We start from the raw sequence: 22,033 nt of genomic DNA on the forward strand, positions 1-22,033 counted from the left end.
GAAATCCCTAAGGATCTAATATTTATGCGTCAGACTTTTGCAAATTATTTTATTGCCAATTGTTCTATTGTAAAATAAAAATGAAATGAATCGATCCAATATATGTAATAATTTAATTGCATGTACTTATATGCATGGTTATTTCTTTTTTAAAAACATTATTTCAATGCATTATTGAATTATCGACACCCGCCGAAGAATACAAGTTCTCTTTCAATATTTTTTCAAAATGCTATTTTTTATTATTTTGAAAATTAACTGCTCAATTAATGTCTAATATGTGAATTATTATACCCATGAGATCGCATTTTTACGTTGCGATCGCATAATAATGCACTACATGGGACGGTTTATTTTTTTGCCAATAAATGTGCTGTGGGAAATATGAATGTGGTATAACCATGGACTCTTGGAAATCGTGGGAACGACAACAGATCGATTGCAGCCGCGTTGTAGATCAGGTAGCTAGTGACTTGAATTAAAGAATTCTTTCACATGGTTTCAACTCATTAAGTATTTTCTTTTCAAGTAATTGAATGACCATTTAGTTCTTTCGGAGGCACTTAGTTCTGTGGCTGTAAATTCCACATTGATGGTTATTATTATATGCAGTCTACCCATTAATGGTATGTTTCCAACTGTCTCTGAACATCATTACACATGTTCATGGAATTATAACCCTCAACCTAAACACCTTTTCCCCTACTTTTCTTTCATCGGCTTCTCACGTTTTCCACCCATTTCATTGTTGTGAGAAATTACTGTTCTTCCTTTTCCCCGCTTGACTCATATTTTCCCTTTCCTTATCATAGGCTTCTAGGTCCGAATGCTTCTCAATATCTCCGAATTTAAATGCTTTACAAAAATTGTAATTATGTAAGCACAGTAAAAATATGAAATGTTCATTAAAATATTTAGTTTGGAACCGTCGTGAAATAATTGTATGGATTTACATCAGGGTAGTTTTGACCGCGATGTAAATCAATTCAATCGATAGATTGCTCTTTGATCTACCGTCAGCTCTGTTTGAATACTAATTGACGAGTTTTTAAAAGGTTTTGTAGATTATTACTCAGTGAATGCCTATTAGGGATAATGATATTTTTTCTTTCACTGAGAATCGGAATCACTAGAAATAAGATTTCAGGTAATCCAAGTATCGGTAACAATAGTATTTATAGGCCACAAATAGATCGTATTTGAAAAGAGTACGGTAATCGGATCGTCGTAAATAAGGCCTCTCCAATACTTCAGTAGGTCACCATAAAGCGCAATGCTTAGCGCGCAAATTCGCATGTATATATTTTTCAACGACATTACATAACTTGCGGAATTAACGTTATTTTAATTAATCCCGCAAAAAAATCTCAAATTGAGATCAATTTTAATAAATAGATACTTGCTAAAATATATTTACAAATGTTTTCCAAATTATTTAGGTGTAGTCATGACACGGATGCATTCGCCATGTGTGTAACAATTTAATCATAGAATGTCATGAAGTCCTCCTTTCATAAAACCACACGAGAGGCGAGCTCGGCAAAGTGATGAATGCTTGAGTTAGCTTTGAGATAGAGAGTTATTCATTTTTCATATCCCATAATATACACACATAATGTACTTCTTTCCTCCTTAATTTCATTTTCAGTCGAACAAAACCACATTTGGATTCCCACTCGGCAGGTATCCATACGTACAGCAGGAAAATTTGCTCCTCCCAAAAGTGAAACGTAGGCCGTTGTTGCTGTTTCCCTCACGTGGTCCCTCTAACATCTTCTGAAGAGGCCACGCCCCCGAAGGAAAACCTCTGAAAATCTCTCTCTCTCTAGGCCTCGCTAGGTGGGTCACTCGAGGAAACGGTGGTGCTTACTTGTCCGCCCGGCGTGAGTGATGATACTCGGAAAAACCGGAGAGCGTCCCCTTACGCCCCCCGCCTCCGGGTCACCAGGCGAGATAAAAACCGCGAGCGCTACTCCGCCCGGTTACCACGTCCCCTCCCTCTCGCCTTGCCACGCCGCGGCATTGGGCGAGAACGCCCGCCCCGCGTCCCTCCACAATTACACATTTCACCAATTACTACACTTAATTCGGAAAAATATCATAAAACCCACCTGGAGTCTAACTTTGGCCGTGTCCAGGGGGAAGGTGACGAAGTCGGCGATGCAAGCCGCAGTGCCAGCCGTCAGGAGCTTGACGGGGAGCGGCAAGGCTGAGAAGTCTTTTCCCGAGGCTCCGGCGGACCTTATGGAGGAGAAGTCTCCCCTGGTGGCGGTGGGGGCCGTCATGTTGACCTCTCTTTCTGTCCCTCTCAAAAGCTTTCACCTCTCGAGCAGAAGGGACACAAGAGATATTTCCAGGGAGACGATGACGCCGCTGACCAGGCAACCAACGCCTGGAAGGGAAAGAGAGAGCATACCGAATTTAAAAGACAGTTTCTGCTTGTTTTTGTTTTGAGGACATGGGACTCTCCCCTAATATATATTATGTACATGTTTCCCTTTTCTTAGGTCGACGCACCACAGGTAAACCAGCGACTCTTCTACTTTCCGTTCCCACTCAAGCGTCTTGAGTTGTGTGGTTGCATGTAATTACGAGATCGCAACGCGTTTAATGTAAGGCCTTGAGGCGGAGCGCAGTTCTTACGATTGCCGGTTCGGCGACAAGTTTGGCGGGCAATGCGCCCGCCCGAGGATTTGCGCCCCGATTTGTGCAGAGGTGTTACGTGAACTCTGATGGTCAGGACCTTGGGAAGCCTGGTGTCGAAGCAAGAGTGAGGAATCGGGATTCCATGGAGACACGGGAAATCAGACATGTTTGGAAAGTAACAAAGTCAAGTCATTCGTGACATACTCGAACATTCGTGACGTTTCGCCTCCTAACTTTCAAAGGCGAATACTAAAAACGACATGGCTTTACATTGATTGGCTTCGAACCAGGACAGCATTAATGATTATTTTTGTCAAGAAATTCAAACAAAATCATGTTTTAAAATGCCAGAATACCAGAGCTTTCATAAAATCAAGTCCAAAATCTATTTAAAATCCAAAAACAATTCAACTGCTTGTCCGTTGAATTGTTTTTGAAAGTATTTAAAATCACAGTGCATGGCCGTTATATATGTACATTTATTTAGAATACTCACATGGTTTCCTCAGAGTGACCACAACTCCATTTTTCACCTAACTGACAAATTTCATACGCCCATTGTTTTTAGAGCTATTTTCTCCACTTCCTAGAATGGATTTACACATCGGAAAACTTTCCGAGTCTCAACTTTGCCACAACTTTGGATAATTCCTGAATGCGAGTTTGTTTGAACAGAAAATATAATTTAAGAGCATGTTTGAGTTTATTATTTTTGAACTTGTTATTGGACGCAATGGATGTTTGTCAATTATGTGGAGGCAATGTGATGTGAACATTCTTCTAGAGTCGTAGATGTTTGCATTTTAAGTTACAATCTCTTTTTTTTATATTGCCCTTTTTTTACCATGACTTATGTGTTTGGGTAAACCCTCTTTAACTTCAAAGAAGTGACCTTATTATATCACTATACTGATTTTAATTGTGAGTTTATCATGGTGGTTCACCTGCTGAGCAAAATGATTCGCTTCTGGATACCTCACAGTGGAATCCCGTACACTCTTACGGAAGGAACGTAGAATTACCCCGAACTTAGACTAGGAGCAGCTCTAAAGATCAGAGTCATAATTGTGGCTTGCCAAATCGTGACAATGCTGATGTGATTATATATATATATATATATATATATATATATATCTGTATATCTTTGTTTGTACGCAAATCGCTATAGCATTACCACAATTTTGATGAATTGAGTACTTGATTTTACCATCTTGATATTACGGAAACTTTGATCAAGGACGTATCTATCTAATATCTGACGAAACAACAGGCGATAGCATTTGATAGCGTGGGAATTTATTCGTTATTTTGTAACGAGAGTAAGACAATGAAGGCAGCTTCGAAGTATCTCATTTTAAAGGAATTTCGTCATGTCTTCATGTTTCAGGGGCTACTTATTTTTTAAATTTCCAGTGATGCCAATTGCTTCCAATTTTTAATTTGAAGTGTGAAATATATGTCGCACCGCATATCAAGTTATTTTGAAGTACAATTTTAAAATATTTTTTTACCCTTTGGCTCCACAGATGTGCGTCTTCAAGTGCAGGATGTTGAGAAAAATCTGGTGGTCCAAAAATAAAAAATATTGGCGATAACTATGCAGTCATTTATTCAGTGACATTAACATATCCATTAAATATCGACCTCATCAGTTAGTTTTAAATCAATTCCGTATTTAATGTTTTCACGTCCATGTATTTTTGTCACCGTATTAGCTCTATGGTTGAAACCAAAAAGATTTTGAAAGGGAAATGTTATGAATCTTCGTAGTAACTTTATAGACATTAGAGCAATCAAAATATTTGATCTAAGAAGGCATAGGTTGTACTTACTTTACTCGAAACTTCTGGAAATACGAACGAACTTTATGCTTTTTTAAAGTTATATTTTCTTAATCCTTACGAAAACGTTTGGCTATGGCTTAGCATAATAGTTCGTCACGTTCATTTTTGCACACTCGCCCTACGCTTCAGTCGAGTACTACTCGTGATACGAAGACGCCGTTGAATCAACTGATCTAATGTTGGCATTGTTAAATACACGAATCTGGGTTTACGTACCTTATTCAATCGCTGGCTGGTAGTTCTTGGGAGGCAGGGGGGCGATCGGAGAGGCTCTGAAGCGATCGGAGCACGGCCAGGAGCGAGGGAGGGGGGATGGGTCACCACTAGCACCGCTCTTCCCTGAAGTGGTGGTTGTAAGCGTGCTTGGAGCAACGGGTCGAAGCGTGTTGTTGGTTCTTTCTGCCGTCCTGGAGACGGATCAAAGCAGTGCCGTGGGTTATCGCCCGCAACGGCATACTCTGATGTTTGTTTCTATCCTGAAAAGAAAAACATATACGTGTATGTACGTTTAAGAGATGGTTTTCCACGTCCCGTTTACAAGGGGACAGATTTTTCTGCACCTGTTTTACATCAATTTCGATGAACTAAGATTTAATTAAATATCCCTTTTATGCTCAGACAACGTCTTCAGGGTTATTCCGATGAGCGAAGATAAAACACCCAAAAAAAACACGACAGGTAGCTCAATCATATTTTTGTAATAACGTTTAAAGTGGAAGCCAAAATCGGATTCGGAACTAAACGATATTTTAAAAAGGCCAGACGCGGTAAAGGACCTTGATTCCAACTCACCCGAAAGAGGCGTACCAAAAATAAGCGCTTTTCTTACCGAACGGTTTTGGCATTCCCACGCAATGTGTAATTTCGAATCCTCACTTCCAAAACATCCATACTAGTCTAACATTCCTATTGCTGTGAAACCTCCCTCAGACTCCGAAGACTGCGACAAGCATCCTCGATCATGCAAAAGAATCGATTTTTGTATTTACATCGGAAAAATTGTTTTCCGATGAAGCGTTAAAAAAATAACTCAGTGCAAATGACAACTCGTGCAGCGAGCAAAAGGATTCTGAACGAGTAAAACGGTAAAGCCGCCCGGAACAAGACGTTTGAGCGGCATAAAAATGTGAAAGTTGGCTGTTGGTATTTGTATATCACAAAAACTATTTCGAAGGGGGATTCTAAAGCCCGGGAAGGTGAAAATTCTAAAAGTGAAACGCCTGTGTCATCATTTCATCGTCAATTTATCGTCGCGGCGTAAAACGCTCATTATGGTGGAGAAATTCTTAATTTTACCTAAGACCTTGATTCGTAGTTTTAACATTTTTCCGAGTGATTAACTATTACTCATCCACGGATCAATGATAAACCGCGTCTCGGGAGGCCGACACCCTGGGAAATAATGTCGCTGCACATGTCCATGAATGGGGCTGAAGGATTCCGATCACTCTGTCCCCCGGAAGCGGTGGGAGTCCTTTCGAAACAGAGAGGAGACATCCGATCCGAAGGCTTTGCGAAAACCAACTAAGAAATCTGCGGAGACTAAACGTCGACTGACGAGTCGAGGACACGGATACATAGTTCTTAGGGACTGCAGAATTTTCACTTTTCGTGCAGACAGTCTTTCGACGCGCTCTTACTCTTTCCCTCCCAGAGAGGGCATTACATTAGGTACCTGAGGAGGGGTGGGTCGACAGAAAAAGGTAGGATTGGTTTCGTGTTGTTTTGCGTGGGCGTTCGCTCGTCAGTATTTCGCCGCGAGAAAATATCTTCAATTACCCCCAAGCTTAAATAAAACGACGCATTTGTCATCGGCCGTCGGTAATGATTAATATTTAAGAAGCGTTCCATTTTTAGCGTACGCGTAATCATTACCTCCCATTCGAGTCTACACACAAAAATTACTTTTTACTCGCAGCTATGACTGTGATTTTTTCAGTGAATATTGTAATGAATAGTGAATGTAGTAGTTCTTTGATGACAGTTCTGGGAGTGACTAGGGAATATAACCACCTGTCTATTCGGATGCAGCCCGATGTAATCGAACCATTTCCTACCTATGTTCCTGCGATGACTCTGGTCGCCTGAAGCTGTCAACCTCACCGTTTCGATCTTTGGTACGAAGTGATTTTCTGTGAAATGTTTCGCACAAAAAGTTGCTATTTTTATCTGTATCCATTGTCAAACACGAGATTTTGATCTGCCTCTTTTTTCCACGGGACTTCAAAGAAATCTCGGCTTATCTCAGCGAATCTTTCCGTATCAATTGTTCGCAAAGATGATTTTTCTCGAAAATCCTGCATTCTCTCATGGGCCGGGTGAATGAAAATGAATTAGGGATTTAGCATTTGGTATGCAAGACGTTCTTTGGCACACGGTTATCTTCGTGTATCTCAGGCTCCTCAAGGACGGCGTCGCGAAAACAATTTCTTATACTCTCCTTTGTTATTTTCCTCTACCAGATGCTGGCACGGACAAAATCTATGGACTTCATTTGGTATATCGTCTTCAAGGCATATCTCTTTAGTTGACCTTGTTATTGACTTGGCGGAAGCGAGTCAAAATAGAGATGGTGGCGGGCAACTTAAGGGAGTCGACAGACGGGCTGGGAGTGGAGGGCGTAAGGTACCGTGTGGGGGAAAGGCATGGGACCGGTTTAAAGGACTGCTAGGCATTTCGACGTCCTTCGTCCTTGTGACAATGCCACTAGCGACGCTAATCGACTCGCTCCTGAAAAAATAAATCGCAGAATATTTCTTGGGCTCCACAACATGCAATCCTCACTTGCACTGCAACCTACGAGCATTATGTCTTTATGTTACAGAATTACGTCAGCATTGTACTCACATATGTAGATATGGAAATCCGCATAGACTGAGACTTTTCATGTTTGGAAACGAACAAGTGCATCATCAGATATAAGATTTCTTACGCTTTGAGTTAACGTTCACGATTCTTTCCATGATCTCCATGGAACAGACATTTCGTGGACCGTGGTATTAAATTATTCAGATTAGAGTCCCTCAGGTGAACACACGAGATGCAAGAGTTTCAACTGTGAGGCAGGAGGACGTTGGCATATATCACTAGATTTATAAATAATTGGCTTCCGGTATGCAACTATGTATTCTCCCTGTTAGGAAAATGATGAACCCCCACCGAAGTCCCTTCTCCGTACTCCGTCTGGCTATAAACAAATGCAATACCGGCTCTTTATGGCTTTAAACGTGTCATTGCAGGAATACGATTCGTGTTTACATTATGCTCAATTGATAACTTGTCGTAATTTACTGTCAATCTATCCAGTTTAAAATTTTGGTAATCCAACATGCCATCATGTGAATTTCCGAGTATTTCTACACCTCTGACGGGCATTTTGTCATCGGCATTCCCATTCGTTTTGTAGGCTACTATTCAGTGATATGCCATTTCCTTCAGCAATTCTACTTCAAGGGGAAAGGGGTTTTTACAAATTTCAGAACTATGTCTGGTGTTTTAAGGGGGTTATAAAGCCACAGTATTGTAGTGATATCTGCATTAAACCTTTCAGAGCACTTGAGAAAGAAAAATACTTGAAAAATAATGGACACGGAGAAAATCTTTTAATAATAGAAATAATGCAGAAGTAGTGTCGGGTTCGCATTATCTTATTCTCTTGGTGCGATCATTCTGTAAATTCACTCGCAAAATACTCAAACCGTTTGTAATCTCAGATCCTCAAATCTAACCACTATTTGATACCTAGATGAGGCGTCTTCTAAAACCTAAACAATGAGAGTTCGCCGTGGCTTAGAAATTTTCTGCGAAATTATTGGTAGAGAAATTTTAAAATCAGAAATAATAGATAAGACTATTTTGAATTTTAATGTAATTTTTTCCGGGTACGCTAGTGACTAATTTTATGTTACTAAAATACAAACAAATGAAATGATAGGTAGGTATCTAGTCGATTAAAAATATGCTATTTGTGCTTCAATGAGACGTTGCGCTCTTAATTAAATCCACAGTCCGTTCCCAAAATCAAATTTTTAATCTACCCTCATCTGCATTCATTATTGTAGAGGTGTTTTAGCTCAAACAATCAACACGGGCATAAATCATGCTCATCTATTACCGCACCTTGAAACGCGCTAAATACAAGAATGACAAAAATTGTGTTAACATCACCCACAAAATTGAAATAAAACCTAGCATCGAGCGAACTGATAGTACTAAATGAAGTTTCTCTTACCTCTATCAGGGCAGATTCCTGAAAAGCGACTAAAACTGTTTCTTTTCGAGCGGGAGTTATAAGTGAGCGACTGACCAATGAATGCAGGCATTACGGTGGGTGTGGATGCCGGAATATCCAATCAAATCATTCTTTCTTCTATCGTCAAGCGAGGAAAAAGCGGCAGCAGACAGCTTCAGTTTGCATGCAATAATATTTCCTGCCAATGGAGTACTTTTTGTCCCCTCTTAAGATTCATTACACAGCCGTTTTTAGAATAATTGTTGAATGCAACAATCGTTATTTGGCCAGTTTCAATCAGAAAATAGTTTGAATAAAAACAAGAATAACGGGTTAATTGAGGGTATATTAATAACTTTTTTATTTAAGATAAATTTTAATCCAGTGTACGAATAGAATTTGTAATATTGGTCAATGTTATTTATAGTAATTATAGTTTCAATAAACATCGCCAATTCAGGAGCGTGCGTCGATACGGCAACGTCGCATTTAGTCACAGCTGATGGATATGGTGGATCATCTGTTTTGTTTTTGTAACCTGCGTAGTATTGACAGGCAAAAGAATGGGAAAGTTTCTGTAAGAAATATTATCGAAAAAGGAACAAAGTGCAACGTAAAGTAAAATTTATATCGGTAACTAGAAATTGAGAATATTTCTTACATCTAATAGAAATAATGGTTTAGGCTACGCATTAACTCGTTCTGCTGCAAAATCGTATACTGAGAATATTCTCGTCTCCGAGGATATTAGCATTCTTCTCCTAGATAAATGACAGTCTTCTCCCAGGATATTAGCATTTATAATATGACCACCTCTGTTAAAGTTAACCGTTGAAGTTTTTAATGTGATTTAAAATGTCTGGTGTGCGTCTGTTCTAGGGTTAGTCTGCACTCAACATGTGGCACAATTTAGAGCCTGGAAGTTCACCCATTGATTGGTGTGAAGGCAATTACAGCATAACTCCACTGATAGCCGAATTTGTTAATACTGTAAGTAAAACGCGTCTTACTTCTACTACGCCATTTTAAAATTGCTGTTCTGATGCTAATGAATTTATTTGCCTTTCTAGTTCAGCAATTTCCTGTTCTTCTTGCTCCCTCCCGTGTTGATTCATTTGTTTAAAGAATATGCCCGTTTCGTTAATCCTGCAATTCATGTAATATGGATTCTACTTATTGTGGTTGGGATAAGTTCTGCATACTTTCACGCCACACTCAGCCTTATTGGGCAGTTGTTAGATGAAGTGGCTATATTGTGGGTGTTCATGGCAGCATTTTCTCTGTTTTTTCCAAGAAGATTTTTCCCGTACTTTTTTCATAATGACAGGTAATTCAAGTAAAATTTAAGTACTGCTTCAAAGACTCTAGATACTGCTGACTTTTGATTTCTCAGCTGTCATTATAATAAAGTATTGTTTTTATCTTATTATCGCAAACGTTTCATTGTAGGAAATTATTTAGCATGGCAGCTGTAGTACTTGCTATATTTGCTACTGGCCTTGGATGTTTGCACCCTGCTGCTAATGCATTTGCACTGATGAGCCTAGGGTTTCCTGCATTTTTACTTTTGATCCACCAACTTAGGAGGTAAGTTGTTAATATAAATGTGTTAATAGCTTAAAATCGAAGTACTTAAAAAGTAAGAAGTATATAAATAAGAGCCCTTTTTTTACTAGGTGCCGCTGTGAACGGGTTTTTCGTCTTGGAATTCGATGTGCAGCGATATGGATGTTGGCTGTAACTTGCTGGGTCACAGATAGACTATTTTGTGATGCATGGTCATCCATTAATTTCCCATACCTTCATGGATTGTGGCATATTTTTATATTCATAGCATCATACACAGCCTGTGTACTTTTTGCTTACTTCTCTGTTAAGGACGAAAGGCCCGAACAGACCCCGATTCTGAAATATTGGCCTAGAGATGATTTTGAATTGGGAATTCCGTATGTATCTATTCGATGCTACTATAAATCTGTCAGTAATAATGAAATATAGGGAAGTAGCATGCATTTGCTTTAACAATGATATTATTTACCCCATGATGTGATTATTCTACATTGTGGGTTCATTGTGATAAAAAATATGAAAGTACTTAGACAACTCATTGTGTACGGTACTCTTCTATATATCAGTATATCATTAACATCCTTTTTTATTTTATTTTCTATCTTTTAGTCTATTTTGGTCTATCATTCTTTTTATGATAATTTTACAACTTTTCCTCCTTTCTATTTATATTTTGAAAGCAAGCATTGTCTGCAATTAATATTTAATGAAGCCAAGTTACCTTATGCATGTGATATTCTTTACATTTTTATACTCTTTGCCAGTTCAGTTTACAGAAAATGAAAGTATTTATCGTAGCATTATTTCAATAACCAAAGAACTTAAAAGACATTAGAATTTAATAGGAGGGTGTGATGTAGTTGCTTTTGGATCAAATAACTAGGGAAAGTTTTGGTAGGTAAGAAAATAATTCAATTTATAAAAAATATTGCAAAGGCAAATCATTTATATTATGGTGAATATTTGCCATTGTAATATAGCGAGGCATTTAATCTTGTGATTTACTCAGTTTTTCTGTTTGAAATGAGGAATAAAGGTATAGGTTTACACCATTAAATGTTTAAAGACTTTTTTATTAATGACTGATGATATTATATACTCCATATGAAATTTTCTTTGGATACTCTATACATGTTAGGTATACCAGCCAATTTAAGAAATTGAATCCTTGAATAGAACTGGCCTAAGCACTGTCTTTGTGATCTTTGTAAAAAATATGTTTGAATACTCTCTAGTCTAGGAATCTCCATTATGGGGAAATATTTTTAACTATTTTTTTACAGAAATTGTTGTGTGTATTTAATGATTTTGTACATCAGGAGACATTTAATGATCTTGATATGAGAATTCTAGAATGTGCAATGTAGTATACACAGGTATGTTTGAAGTTGTTTATGGCATAGAAGTGAGTTTATATTGGATAACTTGATAAGAGGATAATTTGTTGAGCTTATTTGGGTTAAGCTCGTTTATGTATGCAATATATTCTGTAATAAACCAAGTTCAATTTTACATGTTTGCGCTTTTCACTTTGTACTTACTGTTTGTTTACCACTTATAGTGTTAAGTGTCTTTTAATTGCAGCATGTACTTGGTTTTTCTAATGGTAATCAATTTCAAGGGTGTATGTTAGTGATGCAAACATTGTTTTGCTAATGCTTTTTAAAACTGCTAGTAACTCAATTAGTGAGATCAACTTGGCTTGATAACATTTGTACAGTGTATGTTATTCATATTTTGAGTGGGTTTGAGTAATCAGTCAAGGTCATTCATCAGTGAATGAAGTGGAAAACAAAGGAAACTGCAGAGGAAGAAGGCAGGAATTTTGATGTTGATGATATAACACGCTAAACAAGTTCAGGAGAGAATAAAAGAGTCCTTTTGGCAGCTAAGACAGACTTGTCACTTTAATTCTTGTCTCTCCACAGAATCACGACATACACTCTGGCTCTTGTGTTTCAATTATTAAGTAATATCGTGCCGTGTCCTGTGCTGTAGTCCAGGTATAAGGAACTTATTATATAATATGTGCACTTAGATTTAGGGTTAAATGTGCTCTGTGCAAACACTAATTTTGGTTATTCAAATAATTTGAAAGTATAATTAAGGATAAGGGCAATTCTTAAAACTCTTTATTCTCCAAAACTTTGGTAGAGTTTTTAATAAACTGTTGATATATATTGTTTGTGAAGATGATGATAGGAGCCTTTGTCTTTTGCTCAATGTAAGGGTTATGACATTGGGAGTCAAATATGAGATCAATCAAGAAAATAACTTGCATTTTGGCCTAGCATGGTGGTGGGTAGGGCTGGAGCCACCATCGTGGTGTCTAAGCATCCCTACACTCAGTATGCCTCCTGCTGCAGTAGTGCGCAGGCTGTAGTTCTTCTACTTTGCTCAATGCAAACTGTTAAAACGTGCGCTGCAAAAGAAAATCCTGCAAATTGTGAAGTGCAATCTGTGATCAGGTTTTTACTGGCAATAAACCACAAACCAATTGAAATTCATAGACAACTTAGTGAAGTGTATGGAGACGGAATATTGAGTGAAGGCGGAGTGAGGCAGTGGTGCATTCAGTTTAAAAATGACCGCACCAATGTTCACGACGAGGAACACAGCGGTCGGCCTAGCCATGTGACTGATGAAGTGTTGGATGGCCAGTTCTTGGACATCATTGGCATTTGCCTGTTCACTCTTAAACTAACTGCACCACTGATGCACAGCACTGTCACTCATCACTTAGTTGGTGCACAGTAGAAATTTCTTGATGAATGGGTGTAGCTTTGAAGTTTATTGCCTTTAAAAACCTTACCATTAAATGAATCTTACTTTCAGTGAGATTTACAACTGCATTGTTCATTTTGCACATGCAAAGAGAGATTACTTTCTGGAAAGCCCTCCTATCTACAGTAAACTCATCACTAGTTAAATCCAATTGATGCTTATCACTGTATGGAAATCCATATAAATGCATTTGAATGCAAATTTTAAGTGATTTAATTTTAATTGCTGCTGTGAGATCTTGCACATTTGATGCTCCTAGATGCATCCAGAATGAAATGGATTTTGTCACATTGCAATGTGTGTTGATATTTGAAAGCATCAATGCTGTTATAAATGAACATTTTTAAGAGAAAAAGGTTTATGATTAAGCTTTTGAGTAGCTTAGCTTTTATTTGAGAAATAATGCACCAGAAATATAATTTAAAGGTGAGTAAATATAATTCATTAATGACTAAATTTAAAATATATGGCTGCGTCTCAAGCAGAGGGTACATTCATATGGCATATGATGCCTTGGATAACTTTCGACATAACTTCTTTTTTACTAACTTTTCATTGCTCACCTTAGTGACTCAGCTACTATTCTAATGAAATTCCACTCCCTCATCCTTACTTGAATTTTGCCTCGCTTATAAATTGATGAAAAGCTGCATTGTTCTCTACTCTCTAATTGAACTTTTCTGTTGCTGTGATAAATTGCTGTAAAATATGTAAATGACATAAAATTTAGTAAGAACTAGCTTACCAAAACAACAGTTATTCCTGAATATATTTACGGAGAAGGTGGTCTGGTTATGGTTTATATGCCAAATTGACATTGTCCTTTTTACCTTGCTACAGGTATATGAGTGCATCTTAATTCTTCAATACATTTCCTCAAGGGGGATCGCAATGGTGCAGTGTCTTATGTACTGGCTTTCGACTTGTGAGGCCTGGGTTCAAATCCTGGAGACAGCAGATATTTTTCACTGGTATCCTGATCTCTACTTTAAGTGCTTTGTGGAGAGCCCTTTGAGTGAGTATGCCATCAGTCAGATGGGATGTTAAGCTGCAGACCCCTTGGTGCCTTTTGTTAAGAGTAGGCTGATGCTAATGCTGGGTTTCTCTCCACCCTTCCTCCGTTCCCACCGATACCTAATTGTGGATATGATCTTAGCTGTCGGTGTCCCCCCCCCTAAAGCTATTGCTACATTACCTTTACTTCTGAAATCAATGGTCTCATACTCCAATTGGTAAAAATTCAAAGTAACTGAATAAGTAAACTATTTATATTTTCAGATATGTATTTTGCTGTTACTGGTTTACATGCGCAGGTGACATCATGAGGCACAAAAAATATGTTGGGCATGGCCGGATAATATACGTCTGTAGATTTCCTGGAATGGGAGATGGGGTATACAGGAGTGAGAGGGAAGGGGGGGCAGAGTTGTGTATTGGTGAAGAAAATTGGGACTGGGGTTGAAAGATAGTAGTAATGGAATGGTTCACCTCTTTTTGAAGTTCCCTGTTCTTCAGGGGAGTCCTCTTATGCTGTTCCCCCCTGTTGGCTTCTAAATTACTCACCCTCACATTTTACTTCTACTCCCTCTCTTGAAAATAATATACATATATATTTCCCAGCCAAAGCAAAACTTTGTACTTGGTGATGCTGCTTAGTACCAAAACTAGTAGTAGGGAAATAAATTTTTTGTGAAAATATTGATTATTTACTTATTCAGGGTCCCCAATCATTCCTCACTCCAAATAATTCGTGCTACTCCAACTGCTCCCGTACTTCGTATAAAGGTGACTTCCCAATTATGTCACCACTCCCCCACGGGTGGTGTGAAAATGCTCCAGTATGCAAACATTATAGGAAATGATTTTTACTTCAAAGTTTTGATGGGTTGAAAATATTGCCTCTCCCTGTGCTTGCTATAGATTCCTTGGAATACCTGGTACCAGAGAATTATGTTTGGTTTTCAGCCACGAGTGCCCAGAGGTATATTTCCAGATCTGGGAATGGGACCTTCTGGTCAGTTGCTGAACAGTTCACTCACTGCTCTACCATATCTCACAAATAGTGATATTGCATAAAATATATGCTGTCATTTAAAGTATAATATTGTCATTTTAATTTAAAGAATTTTGGCATTCATATATTGTTTGTTTTTATCGAAAAGTCATATTTTGTTAGATGTTGGAACCAAGATATACTGCATATTTGTGCCTCCTACTAAATCATGACTTGACTGGCATAGCAATAAATATCAAAGCACCCTAACCAATAATTAACTATTATTGACTCTGCTGACTCTCACACTCTTCTCAGGGCAAGCAGGTATGAACACTTCCGCAAGAAACATGTGGGGTATGCTGAAGGGAGTAAGATAAGAGGGTTGGCATGCTGTGTACTATGCATGCTCCCCCTCCCTTCACTTGCAGATCATTGTGTTATACTCGAGGAAATTAGGGCTCAGGCATAAACTAAAGAGTTTGCATCCCTGAGGTCACAGGAAACAAATACGAGGTTGATCTTAGTTACAAGACTCAGTGTAGGCCTATTCTCTGCTGAGATTAACTGCTTTGTTTCCATCCAAAATGCAATCTTTTTTCTTCCCTCTGCCTTGCATACCCAACATTCTCTCCTCTCACCACTTTTCAGCACCCCAATATCACTCAGTATGTCCTGCAGCCACTTTTCCTGCCTTCCTCAAATTTGTCTCAAAAACTCTCTCTCTCTTCCCCCACCATGTGTAGCACTTCTTGATATGTTTCCTTGACATTCTTAATGTTCCATTTCACTTTTTGCCATTCTTCTCCACAACCAAATCTCTGTAGACCCTCTAAACTATGTTAGCCATTCAAATAGGAATTTAGGAAAAAAGTCTTGAATCACTCAAATTTCCTAAAATAATCAGGAAATTTTGTTATTGATCCAGGAATATCATTTAGGAATACCAATTGAGAATGTATATTCCCTTCAATTGAGAGACCAGTTCACATCTGGTATGGATCGTTGCACATGTCAACCCTAACAAAAATAAAACTATATTGGGATTGATTGTGGTGATACTGGTAAGACATGCAGTGATAAGGGATGGTGCACAAAAAGCACCTAATCAGCATCCATACACTGCAGAAAAAAAGGCAGCTTAATTGTTGGGTATTTGAGTCCAAAAAAAATGAGTCACCGCAATGTACCCTCAGTAGCCCAAGTTTTGCTGCCATGTAATACCATGGATAATATCATTGTCAGCATCAAGTAATTATGTTTTCACTTTGGGCAAAATCAAGATAAAACATTCAGGGTGCTAGAAAAAACTTAAAGCATAAAACAGTATCACTGGTGACAGTGTATATTATTTTACCTACTTGCTATCTCCAGTATTCATACCGTTGAAAAAGTTAGATTTTTTCATTAAACCTCTATTTCAATTGTATTGTCATTTTTATAGTATTTCCTAAACCACCAGATTCTAAATGGAAACATCATGCTCTGGAATTATCATCACTAGTAAATCTACCTTGGAAGGAGCTAAACAGAATTTTACGTGGTAAATCTTGTGCTAGTTGCCAAAAGTTGAAATGTTTCTTTAGAACATTTAAATATAAAAAAACGTTCAAAATGCCACAAGTTTTTTTCCAAAAATGTCTCCCAGGAGTCAGCACTGTAGGAAGAAACCATGATCAACTATTAAACATGCATGTGAAATTTTATACTTACTTTTAAGGGATTTCTCTGGAACACTTGGCCTGATATATTGGTTATCAGGTCCATTGGTACTCATTTTGAGTAAAAATTGGCGGTTATCATTTGATGGGAAATGAATTCATATTGAAACTTAGTGAAAGTATTACTCTTTGCATATTTGCCAGGTAGCTACTGATTTTGTTTTTAAATAAGTGTTATCAGGTGTCTCATCAGTTGTTATCCTCATGAAATATCTTATCCTTGAACATTTATGGTATTGCCTACGTGGTACCTGGGGAAATTTTTTCTCTCCCAAATATCAAATACATTTGAATGCATGATATTTAAATTGATGCAATTTATGAAATCACCACAGAATGTGATTTTAATAAAGCCAGCAGTATCTACTATAGCCAGAATATATTTGCTTGTAGTTAAAATGATAATGTCCAATCCAAAATATCCCATCGTTGTTTGTTACCTTCACCCAGAGAAATGATGAATCATGAAATTTGGCTTTTTCCTGCCTTTATGTTTCGTGTAAGATTGATTTGGCCTTGAGTAATTTTCATCATCAATACCTACACTTATATTAATAAAATCTTGTGAATGTTAATTTTATAATTCTTTATTAAGCAAATGGAAAAAATCTAAATGATGTAGCATTTTTGGGTAAATACATTTTGGTTTGGAAGATCTGGTAAGTACTGCAATGTATATATTTCTATGCACTGGAAAGTTTTCTTCTGTATTTATATATGATATGTCATTACTTTTAAATGATACACTTCATGCCACATTTCATCGTAAAGTGGATGGAGTAGACATGTGTTAGTCACTTCAGGGGGATGGTCATTTCTTGTGACACTTCTGGTGAGTTAAACCCTGCTAAATACAAGTCTAGAGATTTGTATTTTGCAGGGTTTCCACTAGGGTGTTTCATGACTTAAACTGTATGATTCCAAATTTGGGGGAAACAGGGGATTCAAAAAGTCGACCCACAAGTTTTCATGTATGGGAAAAATTAATAAAAACAGACCTGTATTTGTTGAAAAGAAGTGGTTGAATGATAATATTAAAGTTTATTCCATTTTATTTTAGAAATAAATAAGAATTAATATTATTACTGGCATATAGCTACTAATGCTTGCAAAATACAACAATTTACATTCATTTTTCCCACAATTGGTAATTCTATCATAAAATAACAAATTAAAATATTGAAAGGGTTGTACTTAAAAAAAAAGGTGGGTCCAATTTTTTTTAGGAGAGATGGTGTAGTGTGTGTTTGATTTGATGGGATGCTGACACTCCTGATTTAAAGGTAAAATAATTTTATTGCACAATTACTTTAGTAATTTTTATGGCAATAAATTTCATTCATGCTAAAACCCATTTGATAGTGAAATTGTTAGTAAAATACACCATGGGAACTAGTAATGGGTGTACAGGCTTCTCATCAAAGGGTTTGAAATCATAACCTTGAATATTCCACCCAGTCACCAACCACTAAACCTGTGTTTGTTCATATGTCATCAATCAGGATGGCGCATGAACCAACAAATCAGAGTGACATTCTTCTATGCCCCTTACGGATTTTTAAAGGGTGTCCTTTTGGTTAAAGCACATTGCTCCCCCCTCCTTATGGATAGTTCTTGTATCCTCTCTTCTCATACTCCATTTTGATTACTGTGACGTGGTATACCAAGGCCTTTCAGGCAAACTGAAAACCAAACTCCATAAGACCCAAAATTCCTGTATGCGGTTCATATGTGATCTTAGAAAATACGATCATATTTCTGACTCATTTACAAGAATATCCTGGTTAAAGCTAGAAGGCCGCAGACATTTAGATGTTCTTTCAATTTTCTACAGGATATTTTCAAACCACACACCAATATATTTATACAAAAATTTCCTCCACATCAGCTCAATCTATAGCAGGAACACTAGGGGCAGCAATAAACTTCTTGTCGCACACCTCCTCATGGAAATCTATCACAAATCTTTTCATTTCACAGCATGCTGTCTGTGGAACTCTCTACCAGATGACATAAAAACTCTCCATCCGCAACAACATTTAAGAGAGCACTTCACAAGTTCATTTTCCTCAGGTACAAAACTTAACCAGTATGCCGTCCCTCATTTCACTCAACTGCTATACAGATAGATCACTGTTTCTACTTTTTCTTTTGTCATCTCAAGCAGTAGAATTTTGCATAATTATTTTTAATTAATGTTATGTTTTTCAATGTAATTAATTCCTTCATTTCAATTTCAGTAACTTAATAATATATATACTATGTGAAAAACAATTGTTAAAATGCATGTGTATCTTTTCTCTAATTCATAGGGTTTTCACAGGTTTTTCACACCCCATTCTCTTCATGGATATTTTCCTGCATGGGTTTTTGCCAGGTGAGCAATGCCATGCTCCCCCTTCTCCCACAAACCTCATTCTTTGCTTAGACTTTCCATATTTTATTGTCCTCTTACTTCACTGTCATTTACTTTGAGTATGTGTGTATGTTTAGGTGTATACTTAATTTATATGTATATGTATGCACATACGAGGGCGATTCAAAAAGTAAGGTCTCCTATTTTTTTCATGAAAAATCAAATTTATTCTTAACTTTGTGTATATCGTAGAAAAGGCTGAGTATTTAGCTATTTCTCTACATGGTCGCCTTGGCGGTCAACCACTTTTTGCATCCTTGTAACCAGCTTTTTAATCCCGGTGTCGTACCTTTCTCTAAAAAAATATTAAATTATTTTAATATTTTTTCATTTAAAAAATATTTTAAAAAAAATTTAAATTAAAAAACAAGTAATAAATTTTAAAAATATGTATTTTAATAATTTCCTTAATTTTTGTATATTTTTTATGTGCAAAGCTGTACATAATGTATGCCTATCTGTCTATATGTATTTATGTTTATGCATGCAATTGCAAATTTTATGGCTAATGTAATAAGTATATGACGATGGGTTTAAATAGAAGAAGGGACCATTAGGTCTCAATTTTGCCCAATTAAGACCTCTATCTATCCTTATGTGAACTCTTCTCATATGAAAATATTTCCATTTTCATTGGATGCCACTCATGAAGCACAGGTCCCTCAATCAAGGTCTCGCCATGAAGTCAGCAATAAGCCCCACCCTCGGAGCACTATATTTTCATCACTCAACAGGACGTGGGCAGGCAAGAGTCATTTACATATGCCTGACAGTTCACTATTACAATCAAATTTTAACTACAGAAACAGCTCTTCTAAAATAATCTATCATAAAGCATGTTTACATTCTGTTGAGCAGTCACAATATTTCAATTACAGCAAAGTAAAACAAAAAAACATTCCCACCTTAAATACGTATCACCAAAAGAAGGAAGGTGAGTGGGTACATATATGTACTCCTCTAGTCATCATACACACTACCATCACTGTACTCCCTGTATATATGAATCATATCAGTTATTACAACTTATAAACAAAAAGGAAAAAAGTTAGCAATATTGGAATCATTTCTCTGGCCCAACTTGAATGCTCCTGCAGACACAAATATATGTACCTTTTACAATCCAATCACATTCACAAACTTTTCATGAGAATAGAACTTTAGCATCCCCAATATTCACCACTGTCTGATTAACATTTAAAGAGCCATGTTCTCTAAGTCCCATTTCACACCAACATCAGGGTTACATGCGTAGATTTATCATGTAATGTGTGCAGGTGCAATAGGTGAGAGTCAGAATTGCTGGTAATTAGGGTAACCAGAACCTCACCATTTTTTTAAATCTGAACTGTTATGTTTTTCTATATGTATGACCATTACATCCAGTATTTTTGGTTTTGTGAAAATGAGTCTCCTTTTTCCGTGGAGGTTCAAATATCCAGAAAAACTCAAAAATTTCAAATTTTTGAACTTTATATTTTGATTGGACATGGAAGGACATTTGTATATACTGCTAAAATACCTAGTTAAGAAGTTAGTTTCATTTGTATGATTACTGGAGAATTTTCCATTGCCATTAAGAGATTTTTAATTAATTAATGCGGCTTAGCTCTGCTACAACTGGAATGCATTGAAAATTGATTTCCTTTTTCTCAGCCTTGGGACATCCCACAAATTACTTCTCACATTTTTAAAAACTCTCTATTCCGCGATTCCTGAGCCCCCTCCAAAGTTGGGACATCTGGTTCTCTCCACTTTCTCTCTCTATCCACCTTAATACATTTATCATTTATTTCCATATAATGGGTTTATGTTTGTTAAACTCCCAGTGCCGATCAAATCTTAGGAGCATGGATTCTGAACTTAGATGATCATAAATGCTTTTTAAACTCTGGGTGCTGGATCGACACAAAAACATGAATTTCGCATGTGATAGGAAATATTTCCTGGCCGGAATCATACCAGCGGGCGGAAGGCGAGGCACGATGACATGCGGCAATGAATCGTGGTAGAAATATTTTGCTATCGCAATTTGATTTAAGCGCGTATTAAGTTGCAGAGTGTCATGACACCCCTGCAGAAACTTCCTCTGGACAATTTTTCAAATATCTTAAATTTTTCTCTTTTTAAATTCGCCTACCATCCTTCTTACCCAGAGACTCCACATCTTCCCCAGACTAGTGGTCAGGTTTCGAACCAGATTTCACTTCTACATGTCAAGGGAAGCCGAATAATTATGGCCATTAATTTCTGGTTGGTGCTGTCTCTTCGCCATTGTAGCCGTTCGAACTTCCTGAAAATACGCCCTGCAACGGTAGCGAAAGATCGAGTAGCAACAATTCTAAAGATGAAGCTGTAACTGATAACCAATCATTATAATTATCTCGCTGCCAGAACTTCCGTACTAAATTCTGAACCCGTTCTCAATAGTATTTCCCAAAGCCAAGGTAAATTGAAATTTACATGCATGCCTTCGCCCACATTTGGGGGGAAAATAAATGTATGTCAGTGAACAATTTAAAATTTAAAGGGGTTAATTTCATCTCATAATAGTTTTAGTTTAATTCGTTAAAAAAGCATACAATTTCGTGAAATATATGACATATTAGGGACGTAGCACTCCAGTGGGTAGAGCGCTGGGTTAATGTCCGGGTTCGATTCCGGGTGACGCCTCTTTGCAGTCTTAGTTTCAACCAAGCTGTGTGATTTTTTGGGTACCAGAACTTTCAGGGAAACTGCAGTTGGCACGGGGAAAGGAACTGACACCCCGTGATATGCTGATTTGTCAATTTTAGACGCCGATGGGCGTGTGAAAGGGGTTGTGTCACA

The 22,033-nt window shown here is 37.4% G+C and overlaps 2 protein-coding genes across 2 annotated transcripts in view; one reads left to right on the forward strand and one right to left on the reverse strand.

Annotated features, from left to right (window-relative positions):
- The window catches only part of LOC139692832 (dicarboxylate carrier UCP2-like), a 52,436-nt gene extending 43,694 nt beyond the window's left edge, over positions 1-8,742 (reverse strand). The window contains exons 1-3 of the mRNA XM_071591131.1: positions 8,722-8,742; positions 4,707-4,966; positions 2,112-2,392 (exon numbers count right to left, since the gene is read on the reverse strand). Of these exons, the coding sequence (XP_071447232.1) occupies positions 2,112-2,285 (174 nt within the window). The 5' untranslated portion in view covers positions 2,286-2,392; positions 4,707-4,966; positions 8,722-8,742. The remainder of the gene's footprint in view (positions 1-2,111; positions 2,393-4,706; positions 4,967-8,721) is intronic.
- Positions 8,743-9,192: 450 nt separating this feature from the next.
- Positions 9,193-11,802, forward strand: bwa (alkaline ceramidase). Its single transcript, XM_071591126.1, has 5 exons — positions 9,193-9,354; positions 9,601-9,711; positions 9,792-10,048; positions 10,171-10,308; positions 10,398-11,802. Exons 2-5 carry the CDS (start codon positions 9,619-9,621, stop codon positions 10,717-10,719), a joined length of 810 nt encoding a protein of 269 aa, XP_071447227.1. The 5' UTR covers positions 9,193-9,354; positions 9,601-9,618; the 3' UTR covers positions 10,720-11,802.
- The last annotated feature ends 10,231 nt before the right edge of the window (positions 11,803-22,033 follow it).

The sequence above is a fragment of the Hetaerina americana genome, unplaced genomic scaffold, assembly GCF_022747635.1.
Source record: "Hetaerina americana unplaced genomic scaffold, ioHetAmer1.1.p SCAF_42, whole genome shotgun sequence".
In the NCBI taxonomy this organism is placed as follows: Eukaryota; Metazoa; Arthropoda; class Insecta; order Odonata; family Calopterygidae; genus Hetaerina; species Hetaerina americana.

Excerpts from the sequence above, each read along its gene's own strand:
- bwa (XM_071591126.1), top strand. The coding sequence starts at position 9,619 with ATGTGGCACAATTTAGAGCCTGGAAGTTCACCCATTGATTGGTGTGAA. Across the intron at positions 10,049-10,170 it reads TACTTTTTTCATAATGACAG|GAAATTATTTAGCATGGCAG; the intron begins GTAATTCAAGTA and ends GTTTCATTGTAG. Across the intron at positions 10,309-10,397 it reads TTGATCCACCAACTTAGGAG|GTGCCGCTGTGAACGGGTTT; the intron begins GTAAGTTGTTAA and ends TTTTTTTACTAG.